The sequence below is a fragment of the Quercus lobata genome, chromosome 11, assembly GCF_001633185.2.
Source record: "Quercus lobata isolate SW786 chromosome 11, ValleyOak3.0 Primary Assembly, whole genome shotgun sequence".
NCBI classification, from domain to species: domain Eukaryota; kingdom Viridiplantae; phylum Streptophyta; class Magnoliopsida; order Fagales; family Fagaceae; genus Quercus; species Quercus lobata.
This window is the reverse complement of record NC_044914.1, coordinates 53,467,021-53,492,345: the sequence shown is the minus strand read 5'-3', so window position 1 is coordinate 53,492,345 and position 25,325 is coordinate 53,467,021. Positions and strand designations below refer to the sequence as shown.

At 32.1% G+C, this 25,325-nt stretch overlaps 2 protein-coding genes across 2 annotated transcripts; one reads left to right on the top strand and one right to left on the bottom strand.

Moving 5' to 3' along the window:
* Window positions 1-601: 601 nt before the first annotated feature.
* On the top strand, window positions 602-7,464 carry LOC115967384 (lysine histidine transporter-like 8). Its single transcript, XM_031086467.1, has 5 exons — window positions 602-1,025; window positions 3,804-3,937; window positions 4,656-5,092; window positions 6,079-6,210; window positions 6,852-7,464. The coding sequence occupies exons 1-5, from the start codon at window positions 718-720 to the stop codon at window positions 7,338-7,340; spliced, it is 1,500 nt and encodes a 499-aa protein (XP_030942327.1). The 5' UTR covers window positions 602-717; the 3' UTR covers window positions 7,341-7,464.
* A 2,554-nt stretch (window positions 7,465-10,018) lies between these two features.
* Window positions 10,019-21,461, bottom strand: LOC115967143 (putative disease resistance protein RGA4). The gene is made up of 2 exons (XM_031086219.1): window positions 21,404-21,461; window positions 10,019-10,944 (listed from the first exon to the last, which is right to left on the bottom strand). The coding sequence occupies exons 1-2, from the start codon at window positions 21,459-21,461 to the stop codon at window positions 10,019-10,021; spliced, it is 984 nt and encodes a 327-aa protein (XP_030942079.1).
* Between the last annotated feature and the right edge of the window lie 3,864 nt (window positions 21,462-25,325).

Below are 25,325 nucleotides of genomic sequence, written 5' to 3'. Positions count from 1 at the left end.
CTTCCTTCGTACGCGGAAAAGAACGTAAACAACTAAAAATACAGTAACGTCACACATTTATATCACTATGATGATATCACTCTTGATGTGTAAACTAAGTCATATACCCTTAATGCAGTCTTACTAATGTGGCCGCCTGGGACCTTCTATAGAGGGCGACTACCAACTAATAAGATTTTCTTTTTTGGGTTGGAGGCAACTAACCATTACTATATATCAAAAAGAAGTCATGTGTTGGAGGAAAAAAAAAAAAAAAAAAAAGCTACTTATAAAGGTGATAGCGTCAGTATGAAAATTAATTAAACGTTTTGTTGAAAGAGTGTTAAAGTATACTTTTATATTAAAAAATTTTGAAATAGTGAAAAGAAGGGAAAAATGTGAGGTTTTAAAAAGTTGTACATAAAAACTAAAAACTGAACTTATAAATTGATGCCAAATAAATGCTTATCATAATCGGAATATATCATTAAATTGTGGCAAAAAGATATGAAAAAAAGAATATGAGCTATTTGCAGAGTTTATATCTTTAGAGATCTCCTTCTCAAAAAAAAAAAAAATCTTTGGAGATCATGACCAGTAGGCAGTTGTCACAATATACACCAACCACTTGTGTTATATTTGCAACACCCACTCTTGATATTTTAATATATATAGCTAGCTCTATATATCATAATCTCATATAGCTTTTGAGCTAGAGAGAAGAAGAGGAGGGTAACCATGGGAGAAATGGTGGAACCAGATTATAGACAGGTGATGCCTCTCTCACCTTCACCTTCACCTTCCAATACCAAAACACTAGAAGGGCTAATGGAAGTGATAACCATTAAAGACAGTACTGATCCCTCAAAAGAGAGTACTACTAAATCTACCAATTTGCAAGGTCACCAGCAGAATCCACAGGAAGCTTGGCTCCCCATCACAGAGACCAGGAATGGCAATTCCATTTTTGCAATGTTTCATTTACTCTGCTCAGGAATTGGATTCCAAGCTCTTTTCCTTCCTGTTGCATTTGCCACCCTCGGATGGTAAGCTATCTTTTCGATGATTTGATTAAGTTGGCATGTTTAAAGTCAATTTTGCTCAGCTAAAAGTCATTGTTCATAATTGATCGTCCAAGATAAGTGGATGAGTTGTGAAGAAATATGTGGCAGTGTGAATTTGATGACTAGGTCAAGACTCAAATCAAGCTCTAACAGACGTGTAGAACTTGAAAAGTTTAGGGTCATGTTCTGTGCATTTGTATGATTGAGAATGGTTAATTGCATTGATCACCTTTCTATGGTTTGGTCATTTTGTCAACCCATGCGTGAAAAAGCATCACTTTACACTGATATATATGATGTTTAGTTGTATCTACTTTTAGACTTTTAGTTACTGAAATTTATTTATTCAAGTTCTATCCAGATTAGAGTACCCGTACCCCAAGGCTGAGCACAAATTTAACTGATCATAATTATCTAGGTTGGCTCAACTTGGATAATAATAAAAAATGTTTATATTTATTTATTTAATAATCTATCGTGCTCAACTTAACCATTTTAGACTTGATGGATAGGCAAGCCTAAGCTCAAAATATGATAATATGTTTGGGAGAAAAAATTGTGAAAATTTTAGCTTCAGTTATATGCGTAATATAAATATAAAGTGAAATTCATTAATCTCAAATTTATTGATAAGATGATAACGAAACAACTTGTTGCTGAATTTATTTTAAAAAAAAAATTAACCAAACTTAAAAATGTGATTTGACTTTATAATGAACTCAAACTTAATTTGAATTTAAAATGCAATCAAACAAATCATTTTTTTTATATAGATAAATTTAATATGATTTCAAATCTATGATATTTGTATTATGAAAATTGCTCTTTATTTTTTTTAAAATTTTGAAAACTAATTTGTTATTTCTAAATTTTGAATGCTTAATTCAACTGGAAAGCAATTATAAAATTAATTCACCATCAATTTTATATTTCAAGTTATCATAAAATATTGTATCTGTACTTCTTTAGTAAAAAAATTTATAGTTTTTTTTTTTTTTTTGGGTCATTTAGGACAAGAAATATATATATATATATATATATATATATATATATATATTTCTTTATTGTTATCAAAATTTGAGACAATTTCACGTGACGGTCATTTCTCCTTTTCTTTTTTCTTTTTTTTTTTTTGTTGGAGAGACACTCTTTTTTTTCTTCTTCGTATATGTGAAAAGTCAAAAAGGTTGCCCTTTATTTAACGCAAAGCGTGATATTTCTCAGTTGATTCCGTGACGGTGGACCTAAATGTCGATGTCTTATCAGCGGCGGCTCCCCATGTAGGTCAGGTTGTCACAAGACCACTTTAACTTGTTAAAAAAAAAAATGTATATATATATATATATATAATTGTTAAAAAAATTATATGCTAAATTAATCTATTAAAATTTCTCTAATAAAAATTTTAAACACCCTAATTTGAGAATTACAAAAGTTTAGGTTTAACAAAAATAAGAGTATTGCAATTATTTTCACAACATTTTCACAATAATTTTATAACAAATCTAATGTAGTAAGTTGTTACTGATTCTAATTTAGGTCAAACACTAATATTATTTTTTTACCCACTAATAACAGCTTTTTGCATAAGATTTATTGTAAAAATATTATGGACGTAGCATTACTCCAAAATTCATTATGCATCTAAACATAATTCTTAATCCCTGTTGTTTTTAAAGCTTAAATAATAGTAATAAATATTAACTCAAATAACAATAAACATAAACCAAACAAAAACAAAACAAGACAAGACCAAACAACAAGAAGTGAAAAAATTATTCAACAAAAAGCCTATTTTAAAACAAAAGAAAAAAAAAATTGTAACTCATTCAACCTATTCAGTAAAACAATTTCTAATTTTATTTTTCTTTAATTAAAAAATGCTACCAATAAAAATATTGTGGTAATTTAAATTTTTTAGTAACTACCCTAAAAAAAATTCCTAAAACTGCCACAGTGTCTTATCTAGTTTTTATTTTCATTCACATATATCAACAATGGCTTTGAGATTTTATATATGAGACGCAAACTTATTCAATATGGCAATGTTATTTCCTTTCACATAAATAATAAGTCATATCCACTGTGAATCTAACTAGTAGAATCCACTCTTTTAAGGCTAAAAGTTAGTTTTTCCAATTTAATTCATGAGATTATTATTTTTTTTTTAAGATACAATAAAATTTTAATTTATGTTATCTGTTTCCATAATGATTGTTCTTTATTATTAGGTCATGACACTCATCAAATTCTTATACTATAATACAAACAATATTATCTTTTTTAATAACAATTAAATTTAATTAACAAAATTTAAGGTATAATATTTTAAGTACTTGTACCTAACTTAATTTTGTCCTTATTTGAGAATATAGAACTTAATTATTCCTTGCTCTCTTTATCTCTTCTCTCTCATTGAATTGAAAATAACACTAACACCTCGTCCAAAAATGCCAAATCATGGATCCACAAATTCACATCCAACAACGATTTAACCTTTGAAATTTGTTTAGAAATTCATAGAAAGCAACAAATAACTTTAAAGTTGTTTGTTCTTATATTTTGCCTCTCGTTGAACCAAATTCATTCACTAAATTTGTAACCTCTATTTGATTATCTGTGGTCCATCCTATTGCTAATTGGGTCGCTCTCATTTTTGGCTTCAAAGAAATCATCTAGTTTTGCTTGCAGTAAGGTCCAAATGCAGCAACCTGAAGAAATTAAAGTCTTATCATTTGATTTTAACTTCATTGGTTGCAGGGCTTGGGGAATCATATGTTTGTCACTTGCATTTGCGTGGCAGCTCTATACCATATTTATTTTGGTCCAATTACATGAATTAGTTCCGGGAATTCGCTACAGCAGATACCTCCAACTTGCTATAGTTTCTTTTGGTCAGTACAAGGAGACTATTTCTAATTTTTGGCTTTTGTTAACAAGTGATCTAATAAATTAAGATTTGGCTTATCTCCAATGCTCGTGTATCGAAAGTGATGCAGGCACAACATGTGTCCTAAAATGGTCATTTTTCAGTCTAGTATCCCGTTCAGCATAAAGAATATTTATAAAAAATTAAAATCTTAGTAACCTATTTAATACTCTACCAATCACAATCTACCATGTCTTTAAAAAAAAAAGAATAGTACACATGACAAACTATAGTTGATGAAACATAAAATGAACCAAGATAGAAGAATTTTTATTTATTTACTTTTTTAGAATTAAAGTCAAATTGTGCCCAAATATCAAGAAAAGCACACCAGTACAATAAATTTTGTGTGAATACATTCAATTATTGAAAAATGTATTTTAATTTAGAAAACTATATATATAATTCATAATTAAAATTTTATTATTCTTTTAACTTGATTTTCTCTCAATTATTATTATTATTATATATACACATCTAAATTAGTGATATTGCATTAATAAAAATAGTGTTAATGATAAACTAATATAAAAGATATTTCATTGATCACAATTTCACACCTAAACGATTTGTGGGTCAAATTGTGTTCCTAAGTTAACATTCAATATAATTTTATTAAATAACATATTACAAAGGTATTAAGTAACCATGATATATACATTGATAATGTGTTATTATATCAGGTCCAAAACTAGGGAAGTTGCTTGCATTATTTCCAGTGATGTATTCATCAGGGGGCGCTTGTGTCATTATGATTATTAATGGAGGTCGCACCTTGGACCTCTTATTCAAAACCATTTGTGATCATGAGGCCACATGCCATGTCCAGTCATTGACAGGTATAGAGCGGTTCTTGGTGTTCACGTGTGTAGCAATACTTGTAGCTCAACTACCCAACCTAAACTCGATGGTTGGGGTGTCTCTAATTGGGGCCATTACAGCCATTGGATATTGTACATTGATTTTGGTTCTCTCAATCACCAAGGGTAGGCCCATAGACATATCCTATGGTCAATTTGATGTGGCGAAATCTAACATGGAAAAAATCAGTGATATATTGAATGCACTTGGGATCATTGCCCTTGCATTTAGAGGGCATAATCTTATCCTTGAGATACAGGTTAGTATCTACAACATCCTTATTCTTTTAAAAGTTTAGAAACACATATTGGCACACAATTTCACCACTTGCCAAGTGGCAAATTGTAATTGGCATTTGTTTACAAATGTTCTTGTGTACTCATTAAGAAGGTTTAGAATGGTTTCCACCTACATTGAGAAGTAATGAAAACTAATAAAAAAGTTCTTTTTAAATTGAAAGTTTCTCATCACCCAATAGACAATATTATAAAATAAAACCTTAACCAACAATGCTTCATACCACCTTGGTCCGAATAAGTGTCTGTTTGGCACAATTAATTTTGCTAACTTATTTTATTATTCAGCTTATTTTTGCTACTATTCATAGGTACTACGGTACTTTTTGGTACTATTCATGAACCCCACTATATTATTTCAATTAACTTTTACCTTTATTTACAGTACTCTCAGCAAAAAATTTTCAGTTTCAACAAAATAAGTAGATCTCAAACAGACTGTAAGAGTAATATTAGATAATCATAACTTCCAACCTTAACCAATCCCCCACCCCCCCCCCCCCCCCAACAAAAAAAAAAAAAGAAGTGAATCAACGTTTTTGGTGAGACAGTCATCCACAATGAGTGGTCAGCCCATTGCCATTCAAGGTTAACTAGGGCCTTGGCCCTACTTTTGGACCCAACATGGTTATTGTGGTTCATGGTACAAGGGCCTCTAAAGAAAAAGAGGCAACTTATATCCAATTACCAAAGAAAGCTCCAAAAAGAAATTTGACATGCCCAAAAACAATGATATCATATGAAAGTCTCTACGGAGAAATATGTACTCCACGCAACACTTTAATCCTAGAACTTGGTAAACTTACCTCAAAGGCACCTGAAATACTTTGATTTGGATTACACAGACAAACTAATAAAGTTACCAAGTAATACTATTTTTCAAATAAAACACACATTTGTCATCTCGATTTCAATTTTATTTTTGGTTAAAATGTTAGTGTTGTTGCAGGGAACATTGCCTTCAAATCAAAGACACACATCCTATAAGCCAATGTGCGTAGGAGTGACAATATCATATATAGTAATCGCAATGTGCCAATTTCCCCTCGCAATAGTTGGATTTTGGGCATATGGAAACAAGGCAAGCAAATTTTCCTTTTATTGAACTTAATGGGATTTTAATGTCATGAGATATGCATCATATCATTCATGATGTTTGCATCAAACAAGTGTACGTTTGAGAGTATGGTTTAAAATTGCATGATTACACAATATTAATATAATATTAGGTACATATTTTTGAAATAAAAGCTCATTTTCAAAAAGTTGTACCAAATGAACATGATTACAACTTATAAATTCCATTATTAGATATTTTTATTTGTGAAATAAATCTTATTAATCTCTAGTCTCCTTGTAGAAAGAACCTAGATTTGAATCTCCCTCCACTCACTTATTGGAGAGAGAGAGAGAGAGCAACATTGAAAGTCTTCTAGTTCTCCATTTGATCTTACTCATATGTCTTCTACATATGCTTGTTATTACTCTATTTATATTTGTGAAAATTGTTACAAACCATCCAAAATTGGTTGTGTTGTGGGATTGGAAGTTGGAACATGTGAACACATCTTTTGTGCCACAACTTTGAGGTAATCAAGTTGTGCTAGTGGTGAAGAAAAAGTAATGAGTTTAAGTGAATGCCAGGTACCACGACATGCATTAACATGTTCTCGTGGACAATCTCCTTATCTAATGACTTCTTTCTTTTTTAATGAATGCCAGGTACCATTTAGTGGAGGATTGTTGAGTGCATTTTCACAAATCCATGGAGCCAACACCCCAAAGTTAATTATGGGCTCAATTTATCTACTGGTATTGGTGAACTATTTATGTGCATTCCAAGTTTACGCCAGGCCAGTTTTTGACAACTTGGAAATGAGATACACAACCAAGAAGAAGAAGCCGTGCCCAAAGTGGGTTCGTACATGCCTTCGCATTTTCTTTGGAGGGGTGACTTTCTTTGTGGCTGTGGCTGTGCCATTTTTGGGAAGCCTAGCACTTCTAATTGGAGGTATGGTATTACCTATGACTTTTGCTTATCCATGTTTCATGTGGATTGCAATGAAGAAACCTCGACCAAATGGTGTGGTTTGGTCTATAAACTTGGGGCTTGGTTGCCTTGGCATTTTCTTCAGTGTTCTAATAGTTATTGCAGCGGCTAGGACCTTAGCTGACAAAGGCTTAAATGCCAACTTCTTCAGGCCTTATTGACAGATACATTATTTGTAAGAAATTAAACCAATTAATCATTTGATAGAATATACATCTATATATAGAAGTTTTCTCGTACTGTATATAAGGAAATTTTGGAGGAGAATGAAATATTTTGAGGAAATTACACATCTCCCTATACCATAAGAATACTCACTTAGGGTATGTTTGGTAAATTGTAATAGTTACCGTAATAGCTATTCCCTAGTGGGTATATTAATTTCTACAATTAATATATTTCTAAATAAATAAACTTTCCATATGCACATAACAATTATGAAAATAAAAAATCATAAAAATAACTAATCTCTCTTTCAAATTTAAAAAATATTATTTTTTAAGAAATATAATTATCTAAGTAAGATATTTCCTAAAATATATCTTAAGTTTAATTTAAAATGTTTTTATTCCATTGTCTTTAGGGTTCTATTATTGTGTTGTCCCCAAACAAATAAATAAAAATAAGCATTACATTGCAGCATTTTGTATTCCTTGTAATATCAATTCATATTCCTATATAATTATTGTTACAGTCTACTAAACGTGCACTTACTTCCCTAAACTATTACCCATAGGATGAGGTGCAAAGTGTTACATGAGTAATTTCTTAAGAGGGTAAGTGTTATGCGGGTAATAGTTTAGGGGGATAAAGTGTATATTCTCATAGTTTAGGGGGGTAATTAAAAATTCCAAGTGTTCTAATTCCTTTGGCAAAAGAAGGATTTGAAAAATGACACACATTGTTCCCAAACTTGAGAACCAACAACCTATAATCAATACCGTGTCAATTTTTCTCTAAACTTAATCTTAATATATCATTTACAATTTGGGTTTAAGTTAGGAGCTTTTCATGGTAAAGAAAGTTTATAATTTCAAATACAAATATTACTACCTTCAATGTGAATTACATATTTACACCCCATATTTTCTAATTAATTAAGCATATTATTGTACATGGTCCTTATTGATTATGAGGAAGAATCATAAAACATGAATATAAGAACAAAAGCTTAGACATACCAATCTATGGATATCTCAACTTTATACACAAAAATGTAGTTAAGGGAGAAAACACATCACTTATTTAATTACATCTCTTACTTTGAAATTTGAATTGCAATGACATATATGTATATTTATTTACATCATTTAGGGCAAATTACGATAACATAAATATTTATTTATTTTACATCACTTACAAGAAAATTAAATAACATAAGTACTTTTTTATGTACATCTTGTAATCCAAATTGTAATGTAGAAATTCTTACAAATTAGGGAAGGAACTTGTGACTTTGAATTGAGAAACATTCATATTTTATTGGTTGTGACTCATGTGTTGAACTCCTTAAATGAAATTTGCAAATAATAGTACATAAGAAACTTACAGTAAGAATAATACTATGATCAATGATTATACAAAACATAAATAAATATTTAATTTGTTCATTCAAGATTATGGGTGCCAATGCCTTATTGCTCCTTCAAAACACAATGTTCCACCATCACACACCCTTAGTACAATGGTCAATCCACAAGTATAAGTGCTTATAGGGTGTGGGAGGCAAGGGTCGGGGTTCACTTCATACACATATACACTTAGATTAGGCTATAGTATAATTTCTATCATGTAAAAAAATTAAATTAAAACACAATGTTCCAAAAACGAAATTTAATTCCTCCATCAATTAAATAGGATTCCATGTTTATTTTTCTCTTTCCCTTTTTATTTTTATTTTTATTTTTTACAGTTGGAAAATTAGAGGACATTGGAAAAATAAATATTTAAAATACAACTTAAGTTTTGGAATTTCAATTTCCTTTCAAAAAGAGATTTTTGGTTTTATAATCTATTTGGATAACAAGGGCATTAGATTTTTTTTTTTTTTTTTTAACCAACATTCAAAGATTGGTCTATTATTAGTATTAGATTAGTACCCTTTGTTAAGCATAAAAACTAAAAACCATAGTAAATACCTCATCTTCCTTCTACTTTCTAGATGTATTTGCTTACGACATCTTCTCTATTGTCAACTTGAACCCATTGATTTCAATCTCTGGTACATGAGCAATCTTGGGAAAATATTCTTTGCATTTTCTACTCAAATCAGGACAGTGTACAATCGCCAACTCTCTTAGTGAAGTGAGAGCTTGCATCCCCTCCGGGAGAGATAACAACTTAGGACAACTAGCAATCCCAATTGTTTGAAGTGACTTCAGTCATGGCAGCCACTCCGGCAAAGCCGTTAAATTTTTGCAATATCCAATCGCTACCAATTGTAAAGTGTTTGCAAATCCTTAAAGCTAGTGGGGCCAAAACCCCCAACTTTGGTAATTTGCCAATCATTAATTTTTTGAGGCTCAACTCAAGATCCTGATTTTCTTCTCCCTCCATCAATCTTAGCTCTTCACAATCCCAAATTATTAAGGTCTCTAGCGTAGTTAGGTGTTTGATACTGAGTGACAAAGAGGTTAAACTTGGATAATACGCAAAAATCAATGTTCGGAGATTTGCGAGACAACCATCCATCCCTTCAAACAAACATTTTAGACTCACATTCATATATAATTACAAATTGTAGAGAATTCAAGCAACCTACTACCTTCTCTGAGCAAGTATGCTTTGTTGTAACTATTATTAACCTGAGGCTGATTATGTCCCTTATACCTTTGGGCAATCATTCAAGATTGATGCAATTTTCAAGCAGTAAAGTTTGCAAACTATGCAGCTTGCAAATGGAATCAGGAATTTGCTTGATTTTGTGATAATCTGATAGGTCAAGATATCTCAAATGTTTCAAAGTTTTGATAAAACTTGGCAACACCTCGAATGATGATTCCCTCAAATCAAGCACCCACAAGTACTTAAATTTTGATATGCATACTTCAAGTAAGGACATTGGTTGATTAGTTTGGAAAATAATGGTCCGAACTTTGCTCAACTTCTCTAATTGTGTTTTAATTTCTTGGTCATTGTCCAAAAATGTTAAATGACAAACTTCTGCAACAAGAGTGGACTTCTTGATCACTACTGAACACTCACCTTCGGCAATTGAGAGTGTAAGATCGTGGACAAGATCATGAATTTTGAAGGTAATGCACTCGAATTTGTGCACATTATCATCTTGAAAGAAAGATCTCAACAACAAGTTCTTGATATACAAATCACCAACATCTTCTAACTCTTGATTTTTATTGGTGGGGGATTGAAGAATTCCATATGCCATCCAAAATTGAATCAATTTAAAACTACAGAATACATAATTCTTTGGAAAAAGAGAACAATAGGCAAAGCATTGCTTCAGGTGAAAAGGCAATTGATTGTAACTAAGCCTTAATGCAGGTAAGATGCCACCATCTTGTTCTAAGTTCCATATCTCATTATCTCTCACAAATTTCCACTCATCCTCATCAACTTTTGAATAAAGTATACCAGCTATAGTCTTTATCGCCAATGGGATCCCTTTACATTTTCCAACAATTTCTTTTCCAATTTCTAAGAGGTTTGGATATTGATCTTGTCCTTCCTTAAATGCAAATTTCACAAACAAAGACAAACTATCCTTTGGGGGTAGACCTTTTAGGTCGTATGTGGGAGCAGTGCCTATAATAGTAGCAACAGAGCTATTTCGTGTTGTCAATATAATTTTACTTCCAATGCAACCACCAAGTAACAAATGTATCAGTTCAATCCATTTGTTATCATCCTCATTCTAAACATCATCCATGACAAGAAGAAATTTCTTATCTTTTATATGTTCTCTTAAGTGAATTTGCAACTAATCTATGCACAAATTCTCATCAATTGTAACATTTGCAGATTTATAGAGTTGAATTGTTTTGCGTTCCCTTAATTCTCTATTTTCTCTTGACTTTTGTTGCATATGTTTTCTATTTACTCTTTGTTTGAGTTGTCTTTGTCAATACGTGACAAAAAGGGGGAGAAATAGATGAAATGTGGGAATCCTGTTTGTTTTATTTAGAGGGGAGTTGAAATTGTTTTTGAAATGGGGAGAATATAAAAACTTTTTGATGTATCTTGTTAGGTTTCAAATGTTTAGAACAATTGGCAAATCGTAAACACAAACTTGTCTAGATATAGATCTTAGAGTATATAGGTATTATTAGACAATGCTCAAGGTGATTAAAGTCAAGATTCAAGAACATACAAGTTGCAGGAAGAAGATTTCATAATCTGTCTAGTTTGATCGATCGAAAGACAGGCTCGACCGATCAAAAGTCGTATTTGCAGAATTTTAATTAAGCCCAAACAGCAGTTCAAGCCCATTTAGGATTAGGGTTTTAATCTACTTCTCCCAGTATAAAAAGGAAACCCTAAGCACGTTTTTATGTGGCTTTTCAGAGAGAAAAGAGTGTGCCTCTTTTGTATTTAGGATTTTGTTCCTAAAAAACTCTCTTATGTCTTCTACCGGTATTATTCCTTGAAGAATCTCAAGATCCGGTGTTGTAGAAGTTGCTGCCTTCTCTAGTCATCAAAGGTGCTGATGATCTAAACCTTCAAGGGTGGTCTTGGAGTCACAAACAGGAGAGTTTGTGTTGCTAAACTTTTGAGTGGGATCTCAAAGTCACAAACGGGGGTGTTTGTGTTTTGCAAAGGCCAAAAAAAGAAGGAGTCCGTAGATTCGGAGTTTGCACGTGGTCGTGTCAGTAAGTTCTACTGGTGGGTAGCAATAAGAAGTCGAGCGTGGGGGCTTGTAAGTCTTATTGTATGAACTTCGATTCTTTCTAGTGGATTTGCTTTTTACCTTGGAGGATAGCTAGGTTAAATCCTCCCCAGGTTTTTTACCGGTTTGGTTTTCCTGGGTGATCATATCTTGTATTATTTATTTTCCGCTGCTTTGTATGATTTGATCTTTGTTATTGTGATAATCTAGACTTGTTTAATTGGACTAAGTAACAACTTGGCTAATTACCTAGGTTAAATCAATTGTTTAAGGGGTCTAAAAACTAACAAGTGGTATCAGAGCGGGTTGCTCTTTCGTTTTAGATCTTTTGATCTAAGAGCTGATCCTTGACCCCTGTTGTCATGGATAATTTGAAGTGTCTTTCTGATCATGTTTCTGCTCATGCTTCTGTTGATTTTATTGATGCCTGTGAAACTCTTCATAAGGAATTATTGAAATCTATGAAAATTGCTAAGAAATTCAAGGAAGAGTTAAAATTGGCTAATCTTGAAAAAGAGGAATTGATTGTTAGATTAGATGAATCTAATAAAAAGAATGAATTTTTGAGAAATCAAATTTCCTCTCAAGATGAGAAGATGAAAAGCTTGGAACAAGAATTAGTTGAATCTAAAGCTAAAATTGAAAATTTGACTTGTACCAAGTCTACTGTTGATAACAAAAGTGTTTCTGTCTCTCTTAAGCCTAAAGCTAAGAAAGTTTATATCCCACCTTTTAAGAGGAATAATAAAAAATAAAAAATAAAAAGGCTTATTTTGCTAGGTTAGACAAAGGTAAAAGTTCTGATGTAGACGTTGAAGTTTCTAAACCTAAGTCTAAACCTACTGTTAGAGAGCATAATAAATCTGTTTTTGTGCCTACCTGTCACCTTTGTGGTGTAGTTGGTCATATTAGACCAAATTGTTCTTTGTTGAGGCAAAAACCAAAATCTGAGACTAGATTTGTTGTTAGGAATACTGATGTTCCTAAATTTGTTCCTATTTGTCACTTTTGTGGTGTCTCCGGTCACATTCGTCCTAATTGTCATAAACTGAAATTTAAGCATTCTATGTTTCAGTCTAGGATTTGTGATGATATTTCTCCTGCCATAAGTCCATATAAATTGTTTCATATTCTTTTGAAAAATTTGAGCTTGTTGGCTTGTAAAAGGAATTTGCAGGATTTCAGTATTTCTTAGAAGATTGGTGTAATCCCTCAAATACACTCTGCTTCACATAGATTTTCACCTACAAAGCCAAAGACTCGTGCTAGATGGGTGAGAAAAGATTCTTTAAGGTAAGTGTTGTTGACTTGTCCCTGATTTAATTCTTTCAATTGTTTGTGGACATGTTTTGTTTTTGTTTTTGGTTGTTTTGTTTTTTAAGTTGTTTTTTTAAAAAAAAAATCCAAAAACATTGAAAATTTTTCAAAAAGACAAAAATATTTTATTTTGAGTCTTGTTTTATTGTTCTTGAGGATTACATGAATTATGATCTCTCTCTTGATTTAGAACATGCTTGACATTGTGAAGAAACTTGAATAGAATGTGTTATATATGTGCTAAACTATTTTTGATTTTGTATGAGGATGTACTAGTTTGTACATGTACTCAAGGGTTAATTAAGAAATTGATATTTCTTGTTTATGTACCCTTTATAGCTTAGTTAAGCACTGTCATGCATTGCATTTGCATTGTTCATTTAGCATAATATGTGCTTTTTTGTTTTTGGTCATAAATTTTTTTTAAAACCAAAAAAAATTTTGTGTTTTGTATTTCACATCTTGGATTTATAATCAAGGATTGGTCATATTATCTTTACATAACAAGTTTATGTACCTTGTTTAGTTTTGATGAGCTTACTTATTGCACTTTACTAGTTGAAACTTTGTAGTGCATGTTGTGTGGGAAAGATGTTTATAGTTTTGATCACTTTGTCTTGATCTTGAAGTCACATGTTTTTTGACTATCGGACTTGAACCTTTTGAGAAATGCATAAATAACCATCTCACCACTGTTCACTAGCCAATCATGAACACCTTAGTGCATATCATAAGATTTTGTGCTCGAGAAAGTGTAGCACATGCACAAAAAGAACATAAGGTGAAGCCTCGGTTTAAATTGCTTAATACTTAAAATTGGTGTGTACTATTAGGCTTGAAGCCAAATCACATAATTAAAATTGGTGTGTACATTATCCTGGCTTTTTAACAAGTTTCTGAATAACTTAAAATTGGTATGTATATTATGAGGCAAAATTCAAGAAACTTACATGATTGCAAGCTTGTGATCTAGGAGATGTGGGAGTTATATGATGTAATTCTTTAGGTGATAGTCTCTTTCAAATTCTATGTGATGAATTTTGTAGAAATTGTGATTGATTTCTATTTACATATCACCTCACATGTTTTTCAAGTTTTTGCTAGTTGCACACACTACACAAGTTACTCTTTGCTAAACTTGGTACATTATATTGTGTGTGATCTTGTTGTGGCCATCCAAGATTAAAGTTCCTTGATTTTGATGCAAAATGTCTTAATGTTTGAGTTTTTGAGGACAATTGGTTGAAAAACTTGTTTTTGGAAGATCTGGGTTGAATTCAAGTATTTTTTTTTTTTTGAAAAACTTTTAATCTCATACTCATGCATTTCATTCATGAAATATTGTACTTTGAGGAGTTTCTGCATTAAATTGTTCTGTTTTTCAAAAAAGTTGATTTTTCATGCATCATTTGTGTTTAGGATTCACATACATTGCATTGTTTTTGTATCCATCTTGCAGTTTTGCAAGTCATATCTCTCATTGTTTTCACACATAACATGCATACACTTTGCTAAATTGGATACTCAACTTGATTTAAAAATTGATTGATTAATTTTTGAGTTATGTACTTTCTAGTATATGCTATTTTTATGTGTGAATTGTAGAAAATTATTTTCTTAAGATTTATGATCGATAATCAATGTAAAAATATTTTCTCTACTCATGCAATTGTTTATGGGTCACATAGTGCCATGTTTACATTTTATTAAAAGAGAGAATATTTTTTCTTCATGTGTATCCTCAACTTAGTTTTTTTTTTTTTTTTTTTTTTTTTTTTTTTTTTTTTTTTTTTAAACTTGGTTTGTGTCTTTTTATTTATCCCCACCCCCTTTATTTTTTCCCAAAACTGTTTTTTCCAAAACTTGTTTTGTTTTTCCTATTTTTATAGGGGGAGAAATTTTTTTTACCTCTGTGGTTCTTAGGGGGAGTTGTTGCTCTTCATAGGGGGAGTTGTCTCTATTTTCTCTTACTCTGTTGCGTATGTTTTCTGTCTACCTTCTGATCAGGTAGATTTTGTCAATACATGACAAAAAGGGGGAGACATAGATGGCCTGTTTGTTTTGTTTAGGAGAGAATATAAAAACTTTTTGATATATCTAACTTAGGGGGAGAGTTAGAATTTACTTTTGTTTTTTATATTCTGTTTCATATTATTATTTATATGTCTTTCTTTCCACACATGCAGTGATGTGTTTGTTGAGTGTTTCAGGAAAGACAGGTGCATTCTGATCAAGACCTTTTATCTCTTCTTGCAACTTCTAGGTTAGGAGTCTTAGATTGGGATTTGTAATTTAATTGGACATTTTATTATATCTAACTTAGGGGGAGAGTTAGAATTTACTTTTTTTTTTTTATATTCTGTTTCATATTATTGTTTATATGTCTTTCTTTCCACACATGCGGTGATGTGTTTGTTGAGTGTTTCAGGAAAGACATGTGCATTCTGATTAAGACCTTCTACCTCTTCTTGCAACTTCTAGGTTAGGAGTCTTAGATTGGGATTTGTGATGTAATTGGGCATTTTATTGTGTTGGGTTGTTCTTGTATTTGAGCATTTCATTTTGTATGAAAGTTTTGTCACGAATTGCCAAAGGGGGAGTTTGTTAGGTTCTAAATATTTAGAACAATTGGCAAATCGTGAACACAAACTTGTCTAGATATAGATCTTAGAGTCTATAGGTATTATTAGGCAATGCTCAAGGTGATTCAAGTCAAGATTCAAGAACATACAAGCTGCAGGAAGAAGATTTCATAATCTATCTGGTTCGATCGATCGAAAGTTGTATCTGCAGAATTTTAATTAAGCCCAAACAGCAGTTCAAGCCCATTTAGGATTAGGGTTTCTAATCTACTTCTCCCAATATATAAAGGAAACCCTAAACATGTTTTTATGTGGCTTTCCAAAGAGAAAAGAGTGTGCCTCTTTTGTATTTAGGGTTTTGTTCCTAAAAAGCTCTCTTATGTCTTCTACCGGAATTATTCCTTGAAGAATCTCAAGATCTGGTGTTGTAGAAGTTGTTGCCTTCTCTAGTCATCAAAGGTGCTGATGATCTAAACCTTCAAGGGTGGTCTTGAAGTCACAAACAGGAGAGTTTATGTTGCTCAACCTTTGAGTAGGATCTCAAAGTCACAAACGAGGGTGTTTGTGTTTTGCAAAGGCCAAAGAAAGAAGGAGTCCGTGGATTCGGAGTTTGCACGTAGTCGTGTCAGTAAGTTCTACTGGTGGGTAGCAATAAGAAGTCGAGCGTGGGGGCTTGTAAGTCTTATTGTATGAACTTCGATTCTTTCTAGTGGATTTGCTTTTTACCTTGAGGATAGCTAGGTTAAATCCTCCCCAGGTTTTTTACCGGTTTGGTTTTCCTGGGTGATCATATCTTATATTATTTATTTTACACTGCTTTGCATGATTTGATCTTTGTTATTGTGATAACCTAGACTTGTTTAATTGGACTAAGTAACAACTTGGCTAATTACCTAGGTTAAATCAATTTTTTAAGGGGTCTAAAAACTAACATATCTAACTTAGGGGGAGAGTTAGTTTACTTTTGTTTTTATATTGTGTTTCATATTATTGTTTATATGTCTTTCTTTCCACACATGCGGTGATGTATTCTTTTGAGTGTTTTCAGGAAAGACAAGTGCATTCTGATCAACTTCTTATTGCAACTTCTAGGTTAGGAGTCTTAGATTGGGATTTGTGATGTATTTGGGCATTTTATTGTATATGAGCATTATGTTGTATGTGTGTTTTGTCACGGATTTCCAAAGGGGGAGATTGTTAGGTTTTGAGTTTGTAATGTTGGCAAACCATGACAAAAACTAAGTCTCATTGGTTTAGAATGGTTTACATTGAAGTCCAAGACAAAAAAACTCAAGTTCAAGATGACAAAACTGAGTTACAAGCTGTTTCATTCGATTGGTACTCAATCGGTACTCGATCGATTGAAAGTCGCATATCAATAAAATCAGCAAACGTAAAAAGGCCATAACTTATCCGGTTAAAGCCCAAATCACGAGCCATTTTTTCCAGTATTTAAAAGACATTATATGCTAACCCTAGAGGGGGTTTTTAGAGTTTTTTAGAGTGCATCTTGTACCTCTTTTGTAGATCTAGGGTTTTGTACCCAAAAGCTCTCTAATGTCTTCTACTGGTGTTATTTCTTGAAGAATCTCAAGATCCAGTGTTGTAGAAGTTGCTTCATACAAGATCAACGTTTAAGGAGATCCAAAACCTTTGAGTGGAGTCTCAAACTCACAAGCAAGTGAGCTTGTGTTGTTGTAAAGGCCAATGAAAGAAGTAGTTCGTGGACTCAGAGCTATCATGGGGTCGTGGTAGTATGTTTTCTACTCGAGGTCGCAATAGGATGTTAGTGGTTTAAGTCGCTATTGTACAAACTTCAATTCCTTCATAATGGTTTTGCTATTTACCTTGAGGATAGTTAGGTTAAATTCTCCCCAGATCTTTTACCGGTTTGGTTTTCCTGGATCATTATATCATTGTGTTCTTTATATTTCCGTTGCTTTGAATGATATGAGTTATTTGTGTTAACCTAGATCTACATAATTTACCTAAGTTAATCACTTTGCTAAATAACTAGGTTAATATGGTTGTGTTTAAGGGGTCTAAAAACGTATAATTTAGAATCAATAAATCATATATCCAAGTAAGTTAATTTTTGTACATTGAAAAACATAAAAGTAAAAGGTTGGGTTGATTTCCAACTAAATACAGTGAGCAATGAGATATGTAAAGCCTTATCTTTCAAACACTCAGATAGTTAGATTATTACAAAAATCAAGTGAAAATATAATGACCAAATAGATCAATAGGAGGCAACAACTGAAGTTAGTTTTCTTTTCATTAACATTTAGACAATTTTTCTTACCTTTGTATAATGCGATCAATGAACAAAAGCAAAGATTAAATGCAAAAAGGTTTCACTTTTTAACTTTTCTAAGTTCTAATTAACCACAAAATACAAATATAATCTCAAAGATATTGAGAGTGAGAATTTTGTCTTGTACAGGAACAAAAAAAATAAAAGACAAAGAATGTGTGAGAGAGAAAGAAAGAGATGTAATACTAGATGCAAATTGTTGTCTTCAATCACAGCCTTTCCACCAAATCTAATGAAATTACACCTTCATCACTGGAAACCATTGAAAGAGAATCAAATAAACACCCATTAACTTCATAACAGAGGAGAAAGTGAATAATTAAAAAAAAAAATTATTAAAAATGAGAGATATCAATCTAGATTAGAAATGTAAGCATCAGAAGTTTATTTGTAGGTTGTTCCTTGTAAGAAAGAGAAATAGATGTCCATTAAAAAAAGAAAAGAAAAAAAAAATAAAAGGAGAGAAATAGACCAATCCTTGGGGTTGGTGACTTTTTTATGGGATAAATCTTCAATTTGTGGAAGATATCTATGAGTAGTGGGTTAGTGGGAGGGAAGACAGGAAAATGGACTTTTTTTTTTTTTTTTTTTTTAATTATGAATGAAAAATGGAAGTTTTGTTTTTGTAAGTGGGGTGGGAAGTTTTTTTTTGTTATTAGAAACAGGCGTGCGAAGTTTTTTATTTATTTATTTATTTTTTTCTCTTTAGTGAAAACTTAAAAAGGAGATTTTTGTGGTAGTTTTTTGTGTTTTTGAATGACGGCAGATGTGTGTGTGTGTGTGTGTGTTTTTTTTTTTTTTTTTTTTTTTTGATAAGTATGGCAGATGTGTTTTTACAAAGAAACCGTGTGTTTGTTTTTTTTTTTAATTTTAATTTTTTTATAAATAAATAAATCAATTTAAAAACCATCAAGAGAGTGGTCCTTTTTTGCAAGCAGTGTTTTAGTGGGAATTAAAAATGTATTCTTACCAATTAAGTTTTGCCCCTATTGACACCAAGGGTGTAGGGGTATTTTAGAACAAAAAAAATCTAGTCCAAATAGGGGAAGTCTCTTAAATAGTAGTATAGAAGTATAGACATATTTTGGTACATACTGTATATAAGATAATTTTGGAGAAGAATGAATTATTTTAATTGTTTCTAAACATAAAAGTTAAAATTCACATATTTTAACTCTTTTTAATTGATTTTCGTTTTTCTTTTCCTTGTACTAGAGTTCAAGCGATATGTCAATACTAGCTGAAAACACTTGAAAAAACCACGATAGAACCCGATATTATTTGATAGGTTGCATGGGTTCTTTGTATTAGTTTAGTGATCGATACGCTATTAACAGCATTGGCCTCACATAGTAGGAAAATGGAGATTCAACAGCTTTCTAAATGATAGATATAAAGCTTTTCATCTTATTGACAATTTAATTTTTTTGTATAAAAAAATTAATTTGATATAATTTCTATTATTTTTCTATGTTTCTTTAGTTACTTACCATCTCTATGTATGCTGTTTGCTATTTTTTAGTATTTTCAAATTCTCTTCTTTTTTAAAAAAAAACAATTAGGTTAGTAGTGACGGGGCTTTGAAGATGGGTGATGAACAAATGTTATTGATGCAAGGGATAATTATTGGTGTCTAGCAGTCTCTACTTTTGAGGAGATCTATTCAATTCTAAGGTGGACGAGATTTTTCTCCGTATAGATCCTACCTCTTATTCGTGTGGCTTTTGGGGCCTTTTATTTGAAATATAATTAAGTTTACTAAGAGCATCTCCAATAGGTTCTCTAAAACCAATTATGGAGAGTCAACATACAAAAAAACCCCTCCAACAGCCTCTCCATCTCCAATTTTTTTTTTAGAGTTGCTACAGTAGCTCTCTTGACATGGAGAGCACTGTAGCAACTCCAAGTCAATATTCTTTCTTAAAAAAATACCCAGCTCAATAAAAAAAATTATTCTTTCTCTCTCATCCCTTCCTCTTTTCTCTTTGTTTCTTTAGAGCACTGTTTCTCTCTCTTGTTTTAGTCTCTCAAATGTCTCTAAACAAAGACAAATAATCAAACAAAGACAAATAATCAAACAAAAAACACAATCTAGTTCACATAAAACAAATTGTAACAACAAAGTGAATCAAAACAAGAAAAGAAGGAAAAAGAGAGAGAGAGAGAAGCCGATCTGATCCAACTAGGTTTGCATGCACTTGGTGGTGAGGAGGAAGACCAGCGGTGATGAATGTGTGATCTCCACCGGCCTTCGCAGTGGTGACCTCTCTCTCTCTCAACGATATCTGTGGGGAGATTTTTTTTGATCTCTTTTCTCTCTCTGTGTTTGACAATAATGAAACAAAAAAGGAAGGGGTGGAGAAAAAAAGGAAAACGTGTGGTGTGTGCCTATGTGGTGGAATTATTTTAAATGATAATAAGTATGTTAAGTTTTTTTTTTTTTTTTTTTAAGGAAATTAATTATAATTTATTGAATAATAAGAAATAAAAGGGATTAGTCTAATCCTTGTGGTGGACTTTTTTTTTAATGAAAAAGTATGAATCATAAAATATAAAAATCCCCTAAGAAATATTACCATTTAAGAAATATGATTATTACAAAATTTGAAGAAATTATTATTGAAATATAGTTGTTGGGAATGAATAGAGGAAGAATAAATGAAGATTAAAAAAAAAAAGGAATTAATAAAGAATGAATGAAGAAATAATATTTAAATGAGATGGAGAAATAATAAAGAGTCTGTTGGAAGGTGTATTTGAAAAAGTATGTAAGTAAAAGGTAAAAGTAACTATTCACTCTCCAAACAGTACAAAATTTTGGAAAGTTTGTTGGAGATGCTCAGCAGCAATGAAGCTAAATAGCTATATAGCTATTTTAGTTTCACCAAAACACAAAAATGCATGCTATAGTAGTGGTGCCATAGGTAAAAATTTGTAGCTTCTTTCTATAGTGCACAGCTATTTATGGTTGTGCACTATAGCAAGAAGCTAAAAATAATAATAATATTTTATTAACTTCTCTCTCTCCTCTCATTAAACAAATATTTTCTCTTCTCTCTTCTCTCTCTCTCTCTTCTTTCTTCTTTTTTCCTCCTCATTTTTTTTTCTCTATAGCCGTCTAGTGCCTCCCTCATCCCTCAGCTTGACGACCAACTCACCTACCGTCGAGACCCCATCTCCCCAAACCCATCTCGTCGAGACCCATCTCCCTAAGCCCCATCGCTGATCTATTCTGTTGGATCTTCATCTTCATCTATTCTGTTGGAGCTTGATTTCTGGGTTTGTCACCGATTTGTGTTGGGTTTGTGTTTGTATTTGTGTTTGTGCTGGGTTTCCGTCAACCCACCCCTTCCGTTGACCCAGCTCGCCAACCCATGTTGTGTTTGCGCTATGTTAGTGATTTTTGATTTTATTTGGTTTGGGTTGAGGAAAAAGATTGAGGATTTGGGTTGGTGGGTTTTTTTTTTTTTTTTTTTTTTTTTTTTTTTTTTTTTTTTGCAGTGGATGTTTTTATTATTATTCTAATGAGTTATTTGTATTATTTTAATCAAATAGCTAAAAATATAGATCCATTGATGTTGGGTGTGAAGAGATAAAATAGATAAAGTGACTTTTGTAGGTGACAAATAGCTATATTTTTAGCTCCACTGCTATGAATGCTCTAAAATATCTACTAAATGGTCCTTTAAACTAATAAAACATTACAACTTATTGATTGGGAAGAACACTTTAACAAATCATCCAGTAGACCTAACAATTTCACCTTTTATAGGGGACAACTAAGGTAAAGAAAAATAATAGGTCCGTATAAAAATAAATATTCATTAAAAGAAAATATTCATTAACTAGTCAATCACAATTTTATATGTTATTGTGATTGACTGGTTAATGAATATTTTATATTTACTTTTAAAAAGGCTGAAATATTACTTTTGGTGGAATCTTCACTTTAATTGTTTAAAACACGAGGCACAAATTTAGTTTTCATTGAGGTATTGCAGTTTGAGTTGGTTCGTTTTGCGCGTTTGTGTTAGTTTGGTATTGCTTTTGGTAGTTGGGTTAAATTGGTTTTGGGTATATTTTCTTGAAAATTCATGTTATAGTGTCATAGTTCATTGGAATCCTTCAACAACACGGAAGAAAAAATAATTAATAAATAAAAATTTTGTTTTTAAATCAACTTATCCATTTCATTAAGTTCTTGAAACTTCCGTATTCATCTCTTTGTGGTTGTTTATTTTATCTTTAATAATTTATCGTAATCATTAATAAGGGAATTACAGGAGAAATATAGGTAATTTTTTTACAAATCTAAAATAGGCATCTTAAAAACCACTAGGTTCATAATGAACCCAGATGAATTGTAATGTGAGTTTCTCATTATTCCACAAATGTTTGTCAAAATGGGAGGGCAGTAATGAATTGAAGAGTGAGTTGATGTAAATTGTAATTATAAACTCTCAATTCCTGTTTACATGGTTGGTAATTGGCTAAGTGATTTATTTGACAAATAAGATTTATTTGGCAAGAACGTGTAGCAGAATTATTGATTTTGAGATATATAGGATGAGTTATTGATTCTAACATGAACGCAGTTTGTCGTTGATAGGCAGGAGACACGAATCTTCACAACTCCATTAAAGACTTTTGTCCCATGTTATACAAATAATTTACTAAAAATAAGCAATTTTTAAACACGCATCATTGGAAGGTTGACCGGACCAGCTTTGGGTGGCCAGCAACAAGGAAAATTTTCTCTCAAAACATATTGGAGATTGCTTTCCAACATACTCTTCAATGACCCCGATCTGCTCGAGTAGGAAGACTTGAATGTGGGCAGTAAATGATGCAAACTAATCTCCAATATTTGAAGGTTAGGCAAGTTTTTGAATCTATAGAGCATAGATGGACAACACAATCTGGAACGAGAACAGAACTCAAATATAATTCAAGGTAATGCTACATATCAGTTTGGAATTTGCTTATTTTGCTGAAACTGAAAAACTTTTGACTGAAAGTACTATAGATAAAGACAAAAGTTAGTTAAAATAGTACAATAGAACCCATGAATAGTATAATGGAACCTATGAATAGTAGCAAAAATAAGCTAAATAGTAAAATAAGCTAACAAAATTAAGTCATGCCAAATTAAATGCACATTACTTATGCGATTCAAACGAAAGTCATACAATCAAGATTAATATCGTCAATGTAATTTTTTGAGCCAAATTTTAGTGCTTTATTATCTTGGCAATAGTGGAACCTACTTGCCAATGTAATTTTAAGTCAAGATAAATTGGTTCTATCTCCATCATGAACTTAAAGCTATTATATTGATAAATTATAGTGGGCATATCTCTTGGTTGAATTCAATGGTTTATCGGTCATAATTAAACAATTTTATCATCTGATATTTTATTAAAATTTGTAGGAAATTTTTGTTGATTTTGTTAGAGTTCATTTTACTTTCATAGTCCTTCAAGTATCCTACTATGGGTACCTAAGACATGCTTATGCATACTTGCAACGTTCTAGGCATGCTTGGCAACGTCCTTGGCGTCCCACATCAAAGAGAAATCCCCCAACTTTCTACCTTATAAATTTTGAAACGAAGGAGTAGTGTACCACTAATTCTTTAAACAGTGTACCACTAGTTCTTTTAAAGAACTAGTGGTACACTATTTCTTTACTTCAAAGCTTATAAGGCAGAAAGTGGGGGGATTTCTCTTCGATGTGGGATGCCTAGAACGTTGCAAAGCATGCCGAGGTCGGCCAAGGACGTTGCCAAGCATGTCTAGGACGTTGCTAAGCATGCCGAGGACGTTGCAAAGCATGCCGAAGTCGGCCATGGACGTTGCCAAGCATGCTTAGGACGTTGTAAGCATGCCTTAGGTACCCACAATAAAAGGACCACTTTCTGCCTTATAAGTTTTGAAGCGAAGGTATTGCCCCTCGGCATGATCCGGGGAGCTTTTTTTGGGGCCTCTGGTGGGATGGGGGGTCTCAGCCCCGCCCCTTCCATCTCTCTTTACTCCCTTTTTATAGTAGTTTTCTTCCTCATGAATGGGTCCCTAGGGTAGGTACTTGTCCCATCAGCCCTTCCCTCCAGTTGTTGGGAGTGGTTGTAAGGACAGAGAAGTATGGCCGTGTCAGGCACAAAGCACTGAATGCAATAATGGCAACCTTTCCCTTAGACACTTCCGTTTTCTCTGTTGTCCTTTTCTGCTTTAGTGTTTTTCCTGCTCTGTGGAACGATATGCAGTGTCAGTACTAGTGACAGGTTACCTCTTTTATCCTCGGCTATATCCAAGCCGAGGAGGATTCTCCCATGGCCGAGGATGGGCTTTCCCTTCCCATGACTGAGAAGGGGTTTTTTCCTTGGGCTGGGCCCCTGGCCCAGTGTAGACATCGACATGGGCCTATTAGTCTTTTACCCCCCACAAGTACAATCATAATAAATGCCCCATATTAAAATTTTTAGTTTCATATACAAACACAGTTATAATAAATGTCTATTAGTTATCATAATTACCAAATTTCTTTTTTAAACAAAAAATATATTCGCTCTGTTTGTTTCAGCAATAATGTCTTCTAGAAAATGAGTCATTTTCCAAAAAATGTTTTCTATAAAATTATCTCATTTTCCTATATTTGGTAGTAACCTCAAATGCGTTGAAAAACAGTTTTTTAACTTCTCTTATTTAGCTTATTGTGAGATAGAGTTGTTTTTCAAAAAAAATTAAAGGAAAACAGTCTCTAAAAATAAGTCATACTTTTTATGTTGATCAAAAATAGTTTTCTTTTGACTCATTTTTTCTAATGCTATCAATCATTGAAAAATATAGAAAACTATCTTTATACAATGTTTTCCATCAAAACAAATAGAGCGATTATGTCAAACTTTCGTGTGCCCATATATTGCACGGGTTATTGGCTAGTTTTAAAATAGTTGCTCTATTAGTTAACAATCATAATCCCATATAGCTTGATTCTCCAAAAAATAAAAAAAAATAAAAAATAAAAAATCTCAGTATAGCTTCTTCTCAAAAAAATAAATAAATCTCATATAGCTTTTTTTTTTTTT

Bases quoted from the DNA above. Each gene is read 5' to 3' on its own strand.
- LOC115967143 (XM_031086219.1), bottom strand. From the start codon at position 21,461: ATGGGGCTTAGGGAGATGGGTCTCGACGAGATGGGTTTGGGGAGATGG. The intron at 10,945-21,403 runs GTAGGTGAGTTG...CTACTATTATAG, and splicing joins GGGGAGATGGGGTCTCGACG to GCACTGCTCCCACATACGAC.
- LOC115967384 (XM_031086467.1), top strand. From the start codon at position 718: ATGGGAGAAATGGTGGAACCAGATTATAGACAGGTGATGCCTCTCTCA. The intron at 1,026-3,803 runs GTAAGCTATCTT...CATTGGTTGCAG, and splicing joins GCATTTGCCACCCTCGGATG to GGCTTGGGGAATCATATGTT. The intron at 6,211-6,851 runs GCAAGCAAATTT...AATGAATGCCAG, and splicing joins TTTGGGCATATGGAAACAAG to GTACCATTTAGTGGAGGATT.